We start from the raw sequence: 18,731 nt of genomic DNA, 5'->3' as shown, positions 1-18,731 counted from the left end.
TAGGGACCGGGGCTCATGGTGATTAAAGATTGCAGGGCGGCCCCTCTCTCCCGTAAGTATTGAGGCATTTATGAAGAGGATGGCTCAGTACTTGGGACTCTTTAGTCTGAAGATTCTTCCAAGTCAAGAATTTAAAAAAATAGTATTTCTTTGACTATTTCCTGTCCTCCACTCTTGCTTCCCTCTTCTAACTTCTGTTAGATTGATATTAGAATCTATTCTCCATGTCTCTCAATTTTTCTTTCATACCATCCATCTTTGTCATTTTGAGCTGTATTCTTCCAGAGTGGAAGGAGGACCCCTTGTCAGTCTTCCAGCTCTCAAATTTTTTGCTTCAACAGTGTCTATTCTGCTGCTGGTTTCATTTTGATAATCATATTTTCTCCTTCTGAAGATTTCTAATCGGTTCGTATTTCTTATGAATCTATCTTCTTGAGTCTCTTTGGTAACATTTTATACTTGTTTTAACTTAGAGATATAAAGTATACTAAACATATTAAATGTTTTAGTTCTTTTATTGAAAGCTGTGGCGATCGCATTATGGTGACCAGCTACAAAGGAAGGTGGCAGAAATACTGTATATTATAGAATTTGATGTAGATTTTATAGTAGTTTTGTTTGTAGAACTCAGGAAGAAATGGTAAAAGATGAATCTATTTTCTAGGCTGGATTAAATACAGTGAAATTCCATTTTCTTAGCTCTGGCAACCAGAATAAAATTGAAGCTCAGATTATCCCAAAGAGTCCTGACAAACACAGGAAACCATGAGATTAAGTCATTATATAACATGTAAATGACCTGGAAAGTGGTTTTGACCTTAGGAGAGTAGGTATTTAAACTAACTGATAGTGGTCAAACTTTTTTTTTTCCCATCCAAGTTTGATACATTTTAAGAAGTCAGTGGATAAATCTTATAGTTTGTCCCCACTGAGTTTAGTAACTTTAATATTTAGAATTTTAGAAACTTTAATGTTTTTATTAAATATTTGTATTGGAATAATTGACAAATTATTAAAGAAGTTTTGTCATGAAGAGATGGAAGAGATATCCTGATTAGCCAGTGTAAGTTTTTAGTTCTTTTGGAGAAGTAACGTCATGTCATTGTTAGAGATTTATTTGATTTTATTATCTCTTGAAATTATCCATCTCCCCTTTGCTCCAGCACTGTTCCTACTCAGTTTCTAGGGAAACCACGTGAGACTAGGTGTTGGTGAGTGACTGTATTTTGGACTGCTCTGCATTGTATCTTATCAGCACAGCTCTTTGTTAATACAGGTCCAGTCCCTGGTCACTGTGAGTGAACCAGTGTTATTGAATAGCCAAACACCATGAATGCTCAAATTCTTCTTCTGGTTTTCTGTAAAGAACCTCCACATCAGACTGACCATGTTCCTGGGAGGGTCTGGGAAGCTAGATTGTACTAGCTCATCTCAAGCACAAAATCTTTGTGAAAACTTCTATCTTAAATTTTTTTTTTTTACTTCCATTCTGTACTATGTGCATTTTAATTTTTTTTAATTTTAAATTTTTTTTAAATTGAAGTACAGTTGATTGACAATGTTGTGTTAGTTCAGGTATACAGCAAAGTGATTCAGTTTTGTATATATATAAAACTTTTTCAGATTCTTTTCCATTATAGGTTATTATAAGATATTGAATATAGTTCCCTGTGCTATACAGTAGGCCCTTGTTGTTTATTTTATATGTAGTAGTGTAATTCCGTTGATCCCCAAACCCCTAATTTATCACCCCCCCACTCCCTTTTCCCTTTGGTAGCCATAAGTTTATTTTCTATGTCTGTGATTCTATTTCTGTTTTGTAAATCATTTCATTTGTATCATTTTTTTAGATTCCACATATAAGTGATATCATATGATATTTCTCTCTCTCTGACTTACCTTACTTAGGATGATAATCTCTAGGTCCATCCATGTTGCTGCAAACGGCAATATTTGATTCTCTTTTTATGGCTGAGTAGTATTCCATTGTATATATGTACCACATCTTTATCCATTCATCTGTGATGGACACTTAGGCTGCTTCTATGTCTTGGCTATTGTAATTAGTGCTACTGTGAACATTGGGGCGCATGTATCTTTTTGGATTCGAGTTTTCGTCATTTCTGGGTATATACCCAGGCATGAGATTACTGGATCATATGGTAACTCTATTTTTAGTTTTTTAAGGAACCTCCAAACTGTTTTCCATAGTGGCTGTACCAATTTACATTCCCACCGACAGTGTAAGAGGGTTCCCTTCTCTCCACACCCTCTCCAGCATTTGTTATTTGTAGACTTTTTGATGATGGCTGCATTTTTTAACTATAAAAAATGCTTATCACTTCATAGTATCAGTCCCCCAGGAAAATGCACCATGTTTATCCTGTTGCCTTGTGTACTGCTTATGCTCAGGGAGTGGTTCTGCCTCAGTTTTAGAAACGTGGATATATTGGAAAGCATACTGGGTCAGGGATGGAGATATTTGAATTCTTAGCCCCATCTTTGCCAGAAATTAGCTGGGTGACCTTGGGAAAGTCATTTAAAGCAATCCATCTCCATTTTCCTTTATCTTAGTTGGGGGGAGGTGAGCAGTTAGACTGGATAATCACAGGGTCCCTTCCTTCTGATATTCTGTAGTGACATAGAATCTGGAATGCCAAACCCATTACTCTGTAGGGCCTGAGTGGTTGTGTTTTAAACTGTAAGTTTCAGTTTGTATAACTTGCTGCCCTTACCTCTTTACTATTTATAATCACAGTAAATATTTTTCATTATTGAATGAATAAAGAATGAGTGGGCATCTTGGCATAGCTAGTTTACACATTGCTTTTCCCCTTTTCTATCTAGAGGTAAATATGAATTAAATCCATAACCCTTCCTTGGCAAATAAAGACATGGGCATAAAATTGCCACGAATTTAGACTGCTTTCATGTTCAACAGTCTCATCTCTTCCCCTCAATTTGTGTCCCCCCTGAACAAAATCTAGCCACTTCTACAAGTGGTAGCCAAAGAAATATTCTCTTATAACCTCTGCCAACAGCCAAAAAGTTATATATCTTTTAATAAATTTTTAAAGAGATGACCATTAGCAGAGGGTGGTGCTTCTAGGCTCATCCAAATTGCTATGTAAAGCACACTCCCTAAATTAACCAGATTGTATTATCCACAAGAACAAGCCTCACTGTTCTTCTTAGCCTTCTTAAGCTGTTTCTCCAGGCTGTACCTAATTGTGCTTCCTCATGAAGTAGGGCATTCTGTACCACATTTGAAGGCTGATATGACTAACATATCTGGAATTGCTGGAAGGAGGGGAGGGGAAGAGAGAGAATTGATATACTTTAAGAGTCGGGAATTTCACTAGGCTCTTGCAGTATACAGTATGGCTGATACGTGTATTATTATGTGGAAAATACTCTCCTCCACCTTCTAGATGGTGGGATGGTCTCTATATCATGCTTTAATGCTTCAAGGTCATACTAAGTGACTAAGTAACCCTAGCAGTGAACATAGGCTGGCCGTGGCCCCTGCTCTCCCCAGCCATCCCTGCCTATTACTCCTCCCCAACACCTATGCTGTGTGTTGTGATGACCAGTTAACTGAGATACAGGTGTATCTGGATTTCTTCCCTGCTTGAAAATTAGGACTATCTCAGATGATTACCGTAATAATGGCTAATCTGTGCACTGATGCCGAATAGAAATACGGAAACAAAGATTTTGGAGGACGAGAGAGATGGCTTTATTTTTCTGCCAGGCAGAAGGGAAGACACAGCAGGCTAGCGCCTCAAGAACTGCATCCCCCTCTCCTTGGGAGTCGAGGAAGATTTTAGACATGGGGCCCGCAGTCTGGGGTATGTGATAAGAATCAAGGTGGTGAAGGTCTTGCATTCTTTTTCCTTTGCATTATTTCAAAACAGTCGTAGCTGGCGTCAGGCTGCCCGGTAATTGCGGTCCGGCAGTCTGTTAATTGCATCTGTTTGCCTCTGGTTTATTGGCTGGAGACCTTCTTTCTGAAATGCAAAAAAAACAAAAACAAAAAAACGAAACTACAGGGGTGATTTGTATGAAATATGGGTGCCAGGATGTGAGAGAGTGAGAGGCACTATGCAACTCACACGGAGTTAAGGGTGATAGGTGCTGAGTGTAATTCACATAGTATCAGGGAGTGAGGTTAGCTTTGTGAAGTACAAATCTAGTTACTACACATCGGTGACAGTTAAAGTAAAATAAGGAGTGATTAACTCTTTCAGGCCAGGTTATGTTTCTCCTCTAGCCTGTTTGCTGCTTTCTTTGTTTTCCTTGCTCTCAAGAGAAAAAAATAACTCATTTCTCTTTGCATTGCAACAAGATCATACCTCAAGAGTGCAATGCAAAACTCCCCTGTCTTGAGTTAAAAATATAAAAACATTTTTAAGTCACTAAATCCCTTAATTATCTTATGGATATAAGTCTATGATAGTCATCTTAGGTTATTTCTGGCCAAAAAACAAACAAACAAACAAACACCTTACAGGTGGCAGCCAGTGACTTTTTCCCCTCAGCCTCCCATCCTAAAACAACCAGCTGCTGGTGTTCTAGATCTCTGAAAGAGGCCCTGAATTCAGAAACCTGATGCTGAGGCTTTTGGTTAGTATTTGTATTACTAAATGTGTTTGTACGGAGAGTTAATGTAAAGTTTAAAGTTTTTGACTACAGCTTGAGTTGTATTGAGATATTGAGGCAGGGCTACTTATAACACCTGTTCTCTGTTAACAGGGCCTGTAGCCCCTCCCTAAAGCTGTGGCAGAGGGGGAGGGGAGAGTGACTCTCTGGCTCCGGGGAGGAGGACAGTTATAAGGCTTCTGCAACAGGACGTTTCCCTGTGTCTGGCTTTAGACTCAGGACAGCGACATTAACACGCAGAGTAGAGATTGGCTACACACACTTACACCATTGAAGGACCCTGACCTGGCTGAGTGTTTTGGGTTTGCCTGGAGATGCAGCATAGTGTAGTAGTGAGATCACCAGATAAACCCAAACTTCAGTCCTGGCATTAGCCGTTACTCTTCTGTGTGACTTTGGGCAAATTGCTTAACCTCAGGATCTCAATTTTCTCATCTAACAGGTATAAAATACATACATTGAAGGGTAGCTAAAAGTTTAAGCAATAAGAAAGCAAAATAGAGCAGCCACTTTGGGAGACAGTTTGGCCGTTTTTTAAAAAGCTAAACGTAATCTTACCACATGATCCAGAAGTCCTGCTCCTAGGTATTTGCCTAAATAGTTGAAAACTTATGTCCACACAAAAACCTGTACACAAATGCTTATGGTAGCTTTATTCATAATTGCCAAAATCGGAAGCTACCAAGATGCCCTTTGATAATTGAAAGGATAAACAAACTGGGGTACATCCATGTGATGGAATATTATTTAGTGATAAAAAAAATGAACTATCAAATCATGAAAAGACATGGAGGAGCCTTAAATGCATATTGCATAGTGGAGGAAGCCAGTCTGAAAAGGATATACACTGTATAATTCGAACTATATCCCATGCTGGAAAAGGCAAAACTTTGGATACCATTAAAGGTCGGTGATTGCCAGGGGTTTGGGCTGAGGGGCTGAGGGTTGAATGCATGAAGCACAGGGGATTTTCAGAACAGTGAAACTATTTTGTATGATGTAATGGTGAACACATGGCATATATGTTTATCAAAACCCTTGGAATGTACCATACAAAGCCTGAACCCTAGTGTAAACTATGGACTTGAACAAAGTTTTTTAAAAAAGACTAAACAAGGCCATGTATGTAAACTAGCTAACCTACTAATTAGTACATACTAGACTCTAATAAATGATAGATTTTATTATTTTTATTCTTATTCTAAGTTCCAATAATGTCATTTAGACATAGTTTCTGTTTGTGTTAGATGTATCAGTTGTTTTTAATACATTTATTTATTTATTTATTTTATTGGCTGTGTTGGGTCTTTGTTGCTGCACATGGGCTTTTTCTAGCTGCGGCAAACGGGGGCTACTCTTCATTGTGGTGCGTGGGCTCCTCATTGCGGTGGCCTCTCTTGTTGCAGAGCTCGGGTTCTAGGCACATGGGCTTCAGTAGTTGCGGCACATAGGCTCAATAGTTGTGGCTCACAGGCTCTAGAGCACAGGCTCAATAGTTGTGGCGCACAGGCTTAGTTGCTCCGCGGTATGTGGGATCTTCCTGGAGCAGGGATCGAACCCGTGTACCCTGCATTGGCAGACGGATTCTTACCCACTGCGCCACCTAGGAAGTCCTAGATGTATCAGTTTTAATTAAAATTGATGTTATTATTTAAAAATCTAGCTGTTTACCAAATGAGAATTAGCTTTCCTTTATAACCATTTTCTCCTCTGTGGTCTATCCTATGCAAAGTTAATTACTTGTTACCAAATCCAAGGAAAGCAACCTCTGGCTCAGGCATAAGTTTTATTTCAGTCCATGATTTACAGTTGGTGTAAAATTTGGGTCTGGAGTTGGTTAGTTATAATGCAATTTCAATACAAGGCGTCTTGAGTTGATTTTTGCCATATCCTGTATTGTCATGTAAAATGCTAACTTTAATCAGGAATTGTTTCAATGCAATATCCTTACTTGTCCTAGATGCAGTTTCTCCTCTTTTGTATAAGTTTTTTTGGTATGGTTCAAATTAGTGTGGGAAGAATAGGCAGGAAATATAAATTTAAGTGACACATTAAATCATACAAGAATTACATCACAAAGCATTAAAATGGTGCACAGAGAACTTTGCCAACGTCTGATAGAGCAGCGGGGATTGTATAATTAAATAAGAACTAACGCCTATTCTGTAACTGGGAATCGAGTGTGTTGGAATCCCTTTCCTTTTTTCACTAGATGCTAGGAATCTAACTATGCAAAAAAGTCCAAAGTAGCCAAATCCCACAGAACTTGAATCCAGTGCAACACTACAGAAGTTGTCAGGCATATGCAATAAATAGTCTTTGGGCTTTTACAAAGCACTGAAAATTAAATGTGACCTTTATGTCCTTATCCTCTACCTCTTGCTTGGCAGCTTTTCTTGGCTCACTTCAGAGCCAAGAAAATTACAAGCAATTAGGGAAGTTGGGACAGATACTTCTCTCTTTCCTTTTCTTTTTCCTTCATGTATCTGTGCCTGAATACCTCCTCTCACATTCGCGTTATCCACTCCTATTAGAGAAATCTAAAAGGCCAGTTTCATTGGTTTCTTTTGTCCCATCCCTGTAACTATTTTAGGTTGAGGTCTCTGGCTTATTATGTACTGGGGTCTGTGTGACAGATTATATGAAAGCCAAAGGGACCTCAGTGGTGCAAATGCCAGCAACAAGGGGCACTTACTGGCATGGTGTGGGCTCGGCCTGGGTTCTGTGGATATTGGGGAACCGCTGGCCTGAAGAAAGGGATGGAGTTGAGCCAGGGAAGGGGGCAGAATGAGCTTAGAGCTCCCCCAGGAAAGGGGAAGAATATATGCTTGAGAAAAAGATGACTCTGGGGAATCTGAGAGCAGGTTGGAGTCCAGGGCAAGCCGGAAGTAGCTTTTACCCCAATTGCTGAGGATGTCACAGAAAAGAAGTTGACCTAGAGCCAGAGAATATTGCCTGCAGATTAAATGCTCGAATTGAGGGGCATAGACAGGTAGGGGGAAGCAAGGGCAGTAGTCAGGTTGGCTGTCAGAACCTGCTGCTTGTGCAAGGTTTCTCCGCTGCCTGCCGATTCTGTGCTGGGGCAATGCCAGCCACAAAGTACAGACCATACTTTGGTGCCAGCTGTAGACATACTGTTTTCCCATAGCTACTGTCATTCAAACAGGATCTGGTTTCCTGGCATGAGCAGATTTTCCCACTGAGCTCATGCTCTGCTGTGATCAAGACCAGCAGATCCTCTGAGGATCTGGACGGCGTCCCCATTCGCAGATGAGCAGTTGGGGAGTTGAGGGAGATGGAGAGGAGCAGACTTCACCTTCAGTTTATGTAAGTTTTGAATGAAATGGGTAAAATCCACATCCCCCCAAAGTAAGGTTGAGGTTCAAGTGGGGTTACCCAGTAGGACTGTAGTTCAACTGCAATTTAACTTGTTTGAAGGATCTGAATATTTAATCTACCCTCATCATGAATCCTAGAATCACATGTAAGCAGCAATGACCGAGGCTTTGAAAGTAAACACTGCCATTGGAGACAGAAGTGATGCAACTAGTGCAACTTCTGCTATGACATCATAGAAACTTTTGAGTATGCAGAGGTAACAATCTTGAAACATGGACCTGCCAGTGAGGAGGCCTGGCCTCTCCAGCTCGGCCTGCGTCTGACTCTCCGAGCCTCCAGGCCTCTTTTGTCCAGTGAGAATGCAGACAAAGCATCTCAGAAGACAAGTCTTTTTTATAACTTGAAATGTGGCAGAACCAACAGTGATCAGCCACCTAAATTATGAAACCTAAGTTCATGATTCCCTTTGTTCTGTCATAGAATACATACACAACTTTCTTGAAACTAGACCATCAAAACGTAACATTCCTGTATCTAATATCTGTGCCCCCAGATTTTATTCAGATTATGCCAGTAATTTAAAAGCTTGGCCTGTCAGGGATTCTCTGCAGAGGTTGGCATCACCCCCCTGGGTGCCTCTAGCATCTTGTGGGAGTGTTTTTATTATTTTTTTTTCAGTTTGCTAGTATTGTTTTTATTTTTTCATGTTATTACCAAGTTAGTTTCTACTTGTTAAAGTACAGACAATTAGTTATTTGTTACAGAATTAAGCAATAAAATTTACTAGGACAAAAGCCAGTTCCTTATATGTGTTAAAAATTAAAAATCCTTTCTGAGAAAACAAAGTGAATATTCTTTCAAATAATTTGCAGATCATTTCTTGCCACACAGTATTTCGTAGGCTTCTACTAATTTACTTTGATTTTAAAGGACTCTTTCTGCAATCCCAAAGCCTTTGCTTCCTTCACTTTGAACAAGCTGGACTCATTGGGTAGTTTGTAAACAACTCTGTTCTCTTCACCTAGTCACACCTGCTCCTTCGTGCTGGTCCCCCCAGCTCTTGGGTGAAATCCAGGGGTCCTCTAGTTAACTCCAATAACAAGAGGAAGTTTGATTTCAGCAATTAAATTATACAGTCAGACATAATAGTCAAAATGCCACATTGAGTTTCAATGCAACGTTTCTGTCCTCCAGGAAAAGAGCCCGCTTTAGATGGGGATGCTGTGATGTGGAGCTGGGCCTGGAACACGTGAACGTCTCCATTTGCACTTGATGTTGCTTCCTCATCTTCCCAGCCCTGTTCACTAGGCTCACCTGCCCCCTAGGTTACCCATCCTGAATTCTGACGTCTCTTCATCCAGCAAGGGGAAGGAGGGAAGGAAGGAAGAGTAAAAGAGCAAGAAAGGCGCATGCTACCTGCACTGCTCTGCTGAAAGCCCACCGTGGTGCCGCCTGCACTTGGCAGTGGTTCAGAGTGGACTTCCTCTCGTGGGCATTTTATGTCATTTCGCGGGGCCTCACACACTCATAGTGCCTTGTCCTGGGGAAGCCCCTCTGGCCGGCCCCCCAGTTCCCCATCATTGGGCAGTACTCCTGCGGTTGCCATCTCCTTCCCTCTCAGGGCAGCTCTCTCCAGCTGGGCCATATTAAGTCAGCATGGAACACCTTCAGCCCCAAGGCTGAGAGAACACTCGTTACGGAGTCTAAGCTCATTCTGCTCACCCGGTGACAAGCCAGTAAATTGGGAGAAGAGTCGTTGGGGCAAGGAGTAAGGACTTTATTCAGAAAGTCAGCAGACCAAGAAGATGGCAGACTAATGTCTTGGAGAACCATCTTCCTCCAGTCACAATTCATGGTTCTTTTATGCTAAAAGGGGAGGGGGTGTGGCTGATTCTTGCAACTTCTTGGTGTGGAACCCTTTGTTATTGTAGCTGTCCACGTACCAGATCAGAGGTCAGGTCACCATGTTCCTGTAAACCTCAGTTGCCTTTCTTGAACAGGTGTATGATGAGAGGACCCTCCAATAAACTTCAGTTAATTTGACGTTTTCCATCATTTTGACATTTTGTCACTCCTGCTCTTCATCCTGCAAAACTGCTGGCATTAGAGGGTTGCCTGCAGAGGTGAGGGGCAGCTGTGGCTCACCGTGGGGACAGGGACACTGGTGGCAGGGGTTCTGGGAAGTGCTCCTTGGCTTGAGCCCTCCCAGAGTCCACCATTAGCCCCGCCAAAAAAAAGCTTGTGGGAGTGTTTTTAGATGTCACAATGATCAGGGGTGGGATGCTGGTGACATCTGATGGGTGGGGCAGAGCTGCTGTATAATACTCTGGGCAGTTCTGCAAAGAGGAGAATTGTCCCACAACCTGCATGGCTTTCATATGTTCTGCCAGATGTTCAAAGGACTTTGTTTTACAAATATATGTATAGTAGTTTTCATGTTTGAAAATATACACTGAATTTTCCAGGAATAAGTATAAAAAGAGGTAAGATTGTACTGTATTTTGCTCAGAACTTTACAGAGTTATTTGTCATTTCAGAAAAATCAGATCACCAGTAGCAGACACTAAAGATGTTTGAGTCACCAAAACAACACACCTGTACAGTCTGCATTGTAGCTGTCACATCCGTGGTGATTCTGTAGGTGATGAATCTGAGGCTTCATTGCACTTTAGAGCAGTCATGCAGAGTATTTATACAGAGTATTTATGTTTTGAAATAGATATTATCTTATAGAAGTTATTTTCTTTTCTCCTTTTTATTACAATTTGCATATTAATTTAAAAACATGTATAGGTAGGTTATATTATTTTATACAAGATTAGTAAATACAGTATTATAAAATGTTATTAAAAATGCATTGTTAACTGATTGGATGAAAACCACTAGACCATAGGATCCTAAGGTCCCTTTTTGCTTTAAAATTCTGTTAACTTATCAGATTATTTAGTCTGATGCCTTCATATTTATAGGTGAGGAAACCGAAGTCCACTAAGTCTTTCGTGCATTGCATTCAACAAATATCTATTGACCACCTCCAGAGGTGTGGGAACATAGCTGGGTGCTGTGGACAAAAATATGATCCCTGTCTTCAAGGAGCCTTCATCTTGGTAGCCGGGATGACATATATGCCAAGAAATAAAAAAAATAGAAAATCCCAGAGCTGGTTAGTAGCTCAGCTGCATCTAGAACCCACCATTGCTTTGAAGACCGGTTCATTTTCTGTGCCTGGTACAGGGACCTGAGGTGGGGGCCTGGCATTCTGAGGCCAGAAATGTTTCTGACTGTGGTCACTGGAGGTGGGGTGGGCTAGGAGGAATAGACCACCAGCCAAAGGACATGATTTCAGTTTATTCTCTACTTTTTTTCCTCAGAGTAACAAAAACCTAGGAGTGGCTAGTTAGCACACCACCAGTATCACTGCTCACTCGTGTGAAGGGTAAGGACGGGCCATGAGGATGGCAGCAGTGAGAGGGAAAAGAGCACAGGAAGCTGATTCCACAGCTGGGGCATCTAATGGAAATATAAAGCAAGCCACAATGTGAACCACATGTAATTTACATTTTGTAGTAGTTACATTTTAAAAGTAAAAAGAACATGTGAAATTAGTCTGAATGATTTGTTTGCCCCTATATACCCAAGTACTATTATCATTTCAACATGAAAGGAATAGCAAACGATTATTAATGATGTGTTTTACTCTTTTTTCACACACTGTCTTCAAAATCTGATGTGAACTTCACACTTACAGTGCACTTCAATTTGTGTGAGGCTCATTTTAAGTGCCCAGCAGTCATGCGTGGCTGGTGGCTACCGTATTGGACAGTACAACTCTAGCAAAATGGCTTTTAGCCCTTTTCCTGCCTGCACTCAGTTCACCTCTCTAGGTACTCCCATCCGAACTTCTCTCATTACAGGTGGTGACTCCTAATCTAGAGGACGCCCCCATCACCGTGACGTGACAGTGGAGGGAGGATGGGAGTACCGGAGGTGGAGCTTACCATTACCCACCTACTCTGTACAAGACTCAAAGGCTTTGAAAATACAGGACGCTCCCGCTGAGTCTTATTTGCAGAGTTGAGTGTGCTGGGGTGACAGCTTCAGAAGGGAGGATTGCTGATCTGGAATAAGAGATCTGGATTCGGAGAAGTGGTGAGATGCCCCCCTCCAGGTCTGGTCCTCCGCTTTGCAACCAAGAGATTCCCGGACTGGAGCGGAGCAGCCTGGGAAAGGGGGTGGGAGAAAGTGATTCATGAGATCCAGTCTTAGAGACTGGTGTATGTATTACAATACCCATTCATTAATGTGTTGAAAAAAAATTTTTCCTAAGAGGACACAGATCTTCAGGTTTGCAGGTTACCATGTTTTTCTCCCTACAGAAAATCTTGTGTGAGGAGCCAGACTTTTATCAGAAGGTTGTGTTAACATACCTGGAATCAGAACCAGGAGAGTTAGATTATTATTGAAACATTAAGTATTTGTAGTTGAAGAGGACATGATACAAAAGGGTACCTCGGGAAAAAGGTCAGCCTCCCTTCTAGACCTCCTCCCCCTCGCTCCTTAGACCCTTCCCCAGAGGCAACCCTTTCTTCTTCCACAAGTCGGATCGTCCGAGGCTTCCATTTCCTAAACAGAGATGTAGCTGCTGCACAGGCCAGGTGACTCATGTTTTCTGGTTAGGATGCCCTCCTGGACCCGTTTTTGCTTGACAGGTTGGCAGGTGGAAGGCAGGGAGACATATGAGCGGTGGGAATAACAGAGGCCAGTTGGGAGGAGAGGCATGCCGGGATCTACTGAGTTAAAAAGATCTGCTTTCTCTAGAGGGGAGGATGTGGAGGAGGGGTGTGGGGTGAGCCAGGAGGTACCCAGTGACAGCAGAAAGGAGTGTTCCCAGGCTCCTGGCAGGGAGCAGATGGTGGGTATTCCCTGACCCTTCCTAGGCCCTGGGGAACAGAATGGGAAGGAAGACCACAGAGTGAGACATAAGGGGGCCTCTGCCCCACTGTCTTGAAGGGGCAGCACCCGCTGCAGAACAAAACCCCAAAGAGACAGAACAGGATCAAAAACACCGTGAGAGGTGGCCCTGCCCCAGAGCCGCCGTGCCATGCAAGGTCAGTCATGTGATACGGTGCCTTCCAGCTTCAACGCGGTGACCTCGAGACAGCGCTGGAGAAGGTCTGCAGCAAGAAGGAACAATTAGCCAATTCATTATGTTGACATTTCTAGCCACAAAATAAGGCCTTTTCCCTTAATTAGGGTTGTGACAGATAAAAGTATATTCCCAGCCGACTCCTGTTATTCACGTGGGCAGGCCTGTCATCCCCATTTGGTCTGGCCCTGTCCGTATAAGAGGGCTTGCTCTGTGTGTGTGCTCTTGGCAGCTTCATAAAGGATTCAGCAGGAATAAACACAGGGCCTGCTTCCTGCCCTTCGTCCAGAAAAGGAGACTCATTCATATGTACGGTCCAAGCCAGCAAGCTCTGGTGGGTCAAGAGCAGGAAAATAGCTAATCAGGGGGGGTGGGGTGTCTAGAAACCAGTTCATGTGAGGAAAATAAAGCTAGTGAGGAATCTAGAAGCCAGTTCACATGAGGAACTAGGGGTAGTTGGTGTGGAAGAGGGGGACTGAAAGAAGCCACTAACATCATCTCAGGTGTTTGAAGAGGTGGTGAATATAGTGTGTGGTGGTTAAAAGCCAGATTGCCCAAGTTCAAATTCTGGTTAAGGCACTTACAACCTGTGTGACCTTGGGCAAGTTACTTCACCTCTCTGTGCCCCAGTTTGCTCATTTAAGAAAGTGAGGATAATAGGATACCCATCTCATAGGACTGTTGTGAGAACTGAGCAGGTTAATACATGGTGAGCGCTTGTAACAGTGCCTGACAAGGTGAGCACTATACAGGTATTTGCTCCTATACATAAGATGGCAGGGAGCAGATAGTGGTTTGCACCAAAGTAGAAACAGGAATGGAATGTCTACCTTAATATATAGATTAACTTCTTTTATTATTAGAGTTACCCAGTAAGGGACTTTGAAAAATAATGAGCAAAGACAGTGCTAGAGTTTGAATGGATTTATTCTCCAACCCAGACCCACCTGAGTTCTGCGTATCTAGTCATCTTGACGTTTCCACTTGGATATCTTCCAGGCATCTCACCTTTAACACGTTTAAAACTCATCTCTGGATCCCGCTTCCACCTGCTTCTCCCTCAGCCTTCTCCATTTCAATGCCAGCAGTGGCAATACCAGCCACCCAGTCACCCAAGATAGAAACTTGACAGTCAATCATATTTGACGCCGCCCTCTACCTTGTCCCCAGATTTAATCAATCACCCGAAGATGTCCCTTCTACCACTTCAATATCTTTGGAGTCCATCTACTTTTCTCCATAGCCACTGCCTCTATTCTAGTCCAAGGACTCATCATCTCTCCCTTGCAGTAACTTTCTAACTGACCTTCTTGTCTTACCTGTGCCCCGAGGCCAGAAAGTCTACAAGGCACCTTGGTGCAGAAAAGTGCTTATATGAGGAGATGCAGCCCTGGGCTAGGCCTTTGTGAGTAGACTGGAGCCAGATTTCACCCCTCATTTTTCTACTTAGCTGGCACCCTTGTGCTTCAACACCTGCTCAACCACGTGCAGTGGCCCTTCTTTGCCGTTGATTGTTTCAACAGCAGTCAGGGTGATTTTATTAAAATGTAAATTGGATCATGCCTCACTTCTCTCCAGTATTACCCCATCCCCAGTCATTCATGGCTTTCTGTTGCCCTCGAGCTGTGAATCAGATCCGAGATCTATCCTGTCATTCTACAGTGAACTATTAATATCCATCATATTAATACATTAATTATATTAATAGCCATTCATCAGGTAGGAGATGTTGCTGTAAAAACTAGCTCTGGGGTAGATTGTGGAACCTTAGCCCTTAAAGAGAACAGAGAGAGACTCTGCCTAGTGCAGAGACTGAACACCTAAGGGCTGTAGCCCTCCTGCAGACACATTTTGTTTAGCTTACACACATTTAAATTTTTTTTAATCAGTTGATGCTATTTCAAATTGAGATTTCACTTAGAATGTAGATTCTGGACTTCTCCTGAAAGCTTAGATGTGGAGATGAGGGACCTTCCTCTTCCCAGAGTGACAGTTGGCTGGTGCTGAGTGGCAGCTGCTCCCCCAGCTGGGGCATGCATGCTCTGGTTCTCCCCAACCCCTGTGGCTCCATAGTTTATACTTTATTTCATGTGTGGTACCTGCCAGGCCCTGGTAGACATCTGCCTTTGCAGCCCCTAAGCTCACTCAGCCCCTTCACTTTATGGGGGGAAGCTGAGGCTAGAAAGGCGGCACGTCAGCCTCCGGGACGTGTACTGATCGTGAACCATCTCACAGCTTCTGCTCTCTCTGCCGAATCACAGCTGCCTCTCAGTTACTAACAGAAAGAAAACACACCATGCAACTTGGCTTATCCTTCTTCTTGCCCTGATCGCTAGCCAACATGCCCTTTAGTTATCTTGCTTATATCTGTGACCACATGAAAATTAGAACATTCGGTCTAACGTATTGAGATGGTGTTCTGTAAATATCACCAACTCGGCGTGAAGAGTCTAGCCCAAATGAGAACAAAGGAGAAATGGGGAGGATTGGAAATGACACAGAAAATAAAATCTGGACATCTTTTGAGAAGGGCATAGTCTCTTTCTTGTGGTGTTGCAGAAAACGGGGAGCCAGCTGGGTTGTCCCCTTTTCAGGGATGTGGAAATTGAGATGCAGATGGCAATGAGTCAGGGACAGGAAAAGGACTAGTGAGCAAGTCTTGGGCTCAGTGCCCCATACCACACTGTCACAGCCTGAGAATGACTGTGGACAGATCGATCACTGCAAAAAAGGGAAATTTGCAATTTACCTTGGCAGACAATGACTTTGGCCAATCAAGAGGGATGGGAATGAAGCACAGCCCCAGAGCCTTGAGTCAGATGGAAATCGTCTTCCTGTGTTCACTAGAGAAGGTGACCACATCATGCCATAGTGAAATTAGCCTTGACAACTACCAGGTCCTCCTGGATACTGCATGTTCTTTGTACCACAGTGAGTTAATGTCATGAAGCTGAGAATCTGCTCCAAGTCATGAGCGACTCGAGACTCTATCCTCATGGCAACTCTGGGCTCCTTCTTCATAAGCTGTAGAAAGGCAGGCTATTTATGAGGAGAGAAAGGAGTGACAAGATGGTTTCCTGAAGCAAGCCATGGGGAGGAGTTGGTGTCACACAAATTTCCCTTGGGGGCTGTGTCTCTATTGTATTCTCTTTTTTGTTTCACATTGGAGTCTAAAAATGTTTAATGATACCTAATAGTACTTTTAAAAATCTGTATTTAAATGTCTAAAAACTTCTGTATATATTAACTCTCTTATGATTAAGCCAATGTAATTAGAATATTTCATCAGTAAGAGAAATATTTTCCTTTAGACACAGATGTAGAAATCAGATTCTCTCTTTCAAATTCTGAGTCATTGCTCAACAATGGAAATCAGATTTATGATTTCATAGATTGTCATCTCCTTACAACAGCAGACTAATGAACGCGATGATTTATGCAAACGAAATGTACTCATTTAAGAATAGGCTCACATTGTTGATTTCATTTCTAGAATCCCCTGGGCTTTTCTCTCTTTTCCCCTGTTACAGAATATACCAAAAGAGTAAGTAATGGATCAATAACTTATCATCATCCCCCTCTACTCCCTTCCCTTAGACAAAAGTAATTTTTAAAATTCAGACTAAAATTTCTTCCACTAATGGCATATCTCTATTAATTGATTGGATCAACAGGAATAGAAAGCTTTTTTTCTGTTTCTTTGAAGAATTTTCTGCCATCAAGTTCTTTCAGCTAAAGAGTGTTCATTTGTTTTAATACCTCTTCAGTTCAGGCATTTACTTTATTCATCTGAAGTGTGAATCCATTGCTATTCTCATCTTTGTCTGACTTTGTCTTTTTAAAAGCAAGGTCTTTTTCTTTGCCTGCGGTTCATGCAAAAGTGGAGACGTGATTGTGTTGAAAGTGCAGAGAGAGTCTAGAAGTAGGTAATGGAGGTGCGTGTGGAGTGGGGAATTGTCGGAGGGGAAAGAAGTAGAGCTGTTGGAATGGAGTGGCCCAAAGAGACTGAGCTGTAAGGGGGCCCCAGCATAAAAACTCAGCTGCTCAAGTCTGGGAAATTATCAACAGCAGAGAGTCCATAGTCAAAGCAGCTTGGGCGCAAACTGCTCTAGGCAGTAAAATGCTAAATTGTGGAGAACACAGTGACCCATGCTGACAAAATAATGAAATGGATGGCTTTTCCCCAGTGAATGGAAATTTGCTTTTTCCCATGTTCCAAAACGCGGGCCTCAGTTAGGTGGATGTTGTGTTTTCATGTCTGATATTCTGCGTTGGCAGTTCCTGAAAACTCTCCCGCGAGTCTGTGAGTTTTGATGCAGGCTCTATGGCGGCCTTGCCCTCACCTCCAGCTGCCACTATGACACACCCCGGGGTCTGGTTTTCAGTGTCTCGGCATACTTTCCAAGGCTTCCAGTAATTGACTGTGCAAAACACAAAACCAAAAGCAGATGGGACATATGTAGATAAGCTGTTTTGTTTTTCATCCCTATAATTTCCTAGGTTTGATAGCACTTCAATTTTCTAACCATAAAAGCTGCTTCTGTGCTCTTTGGAACACACACACACACATGCACACACACACACGCGCACACACACACACACACAGTGCTGCCAGTAACTAGTTTAAAAGAATATTACATATGGCTTTGTTGTTTTTGTTGTTATTGTTTTTTCTTACTTCCTTTCTCTTTTAAAGAAGTACCTTGCTGCTGGAGAAGGAAATTAAGAAACAAAAACAGAACTATTTTGAATGTGTTTGTTAGAGTTCAGTTTACTTAATGGAACTATTGTGTTAACACAGAAGAATATTTTAGAATGACATATCATAGCTGAAGCTAAAACCTAGCCTTCAGTATTCATTTACCAGAATCGTAGATGCTTGTTCTGGGGTGTATATCTCCTGTACTGGGGGAGAATGGCTCTTGTGTCCACAGAGTGTGACTGAGCAGCAGGAGGTAAAAGCTGCCACTACACAAAGTGGAGCATGTTGGGGGGAGGGGAGAGCCCATTAAAGGAGGTGTCCCTTTGGACCCATCCATCTTTTTTGTCGATTAAACGCTCACGTTATCTTCTCAGTGAGATAGACGTTACAGGCGTGGATTTACAAGGGCTTCGTTTTAAGTCCATCACGAACGTACATTTTTGTTGTCGGTATTATTTATTAAAGTACAACTACCCCCAAATTACAGTCTGTAAAATTGATAAATTCCTCTCCGCAGACAGCCTCTTTCCATATTGGCTCCACGCTCAGCTCTTTAGTAGGTGTCTCTGGGTATCTGCACAGTTTGGGAACTATATCGAATCAGCATGACATTATTGCCCAGTAATCCTCTTTCTCTCTCAAGGGATTTGTTGACACTCACCTAATCAGGCAGAGACAAGAGAGCATAGAGAAACTCAGAGGAACAGCACAGACTCTGGAGCCAGACGGACCTGAGTTTGAAACCAGGCTGTCACTTTTTTTGGCTGAGTGATTTGGGCCAAGTCATTCAGCTTCTCCTACTGTTAATGCCCTTTCTGTAAGAAGAATATGATAGTGCCTATCTCATGGTGATGGCTTTAAGAGTAAAGGTGTTTCTTTTGT

General features: G+C 42.3%; 1 protein-coding gene across 4 annotated transcripts in view; it reads left to right on the top strand.

Moving 5' to 3' along the window:
- The window catches only part of CRADD (CASP2 and RIPK1 domain containing adaptor with death domain), a 234,986-nt gene that overhangs the window by 146,502 nt on the left and 69,753 nt on the right, over positions 1 to 18,731 (top strand). Inside the window, exon 3 of one of the 4 annotated variants that reach the window (XM_057741505.1) lies at positions 11,916 to 12,097. The exons of the other annotated variants lie outside the window; for them this stretch is intronic. Within the exon in view, the coding sequence (XP_057597488.1) occupies positions 11,916 to 11,929 (14 nt within the window). The 3' untranslated portion in view covers positions 11,930 to 12,097. Of the gene's footprint in view, positions 1 to 11,915; positions 12,098 to 18,731 lie in introns of those variants that run through there. 4 annotated transcript variants of the gene reach the window in all.

The sequence above is a fragment of the Hippopotamus amphibius genome, chromosome 7 (assembly GCF_030028045.1).
Source record: "Hippopotamus amphibius kiboko isolate mHipAmp2 chromosome 7, mHipAmp2.hap2, whole genome shotgun sequence".
Lineage (NCBI taxonomy): Eukaryota > Metazoa > Chordata > Mammalia > Artiodactyla > Hippopotamidae > Hippopotamus > Hippopotamus amphibius.
Note: the sequence above shows the minus strand (reverse complement) of the source record. Positions and strands in the feature narration are given on the sequence as shown.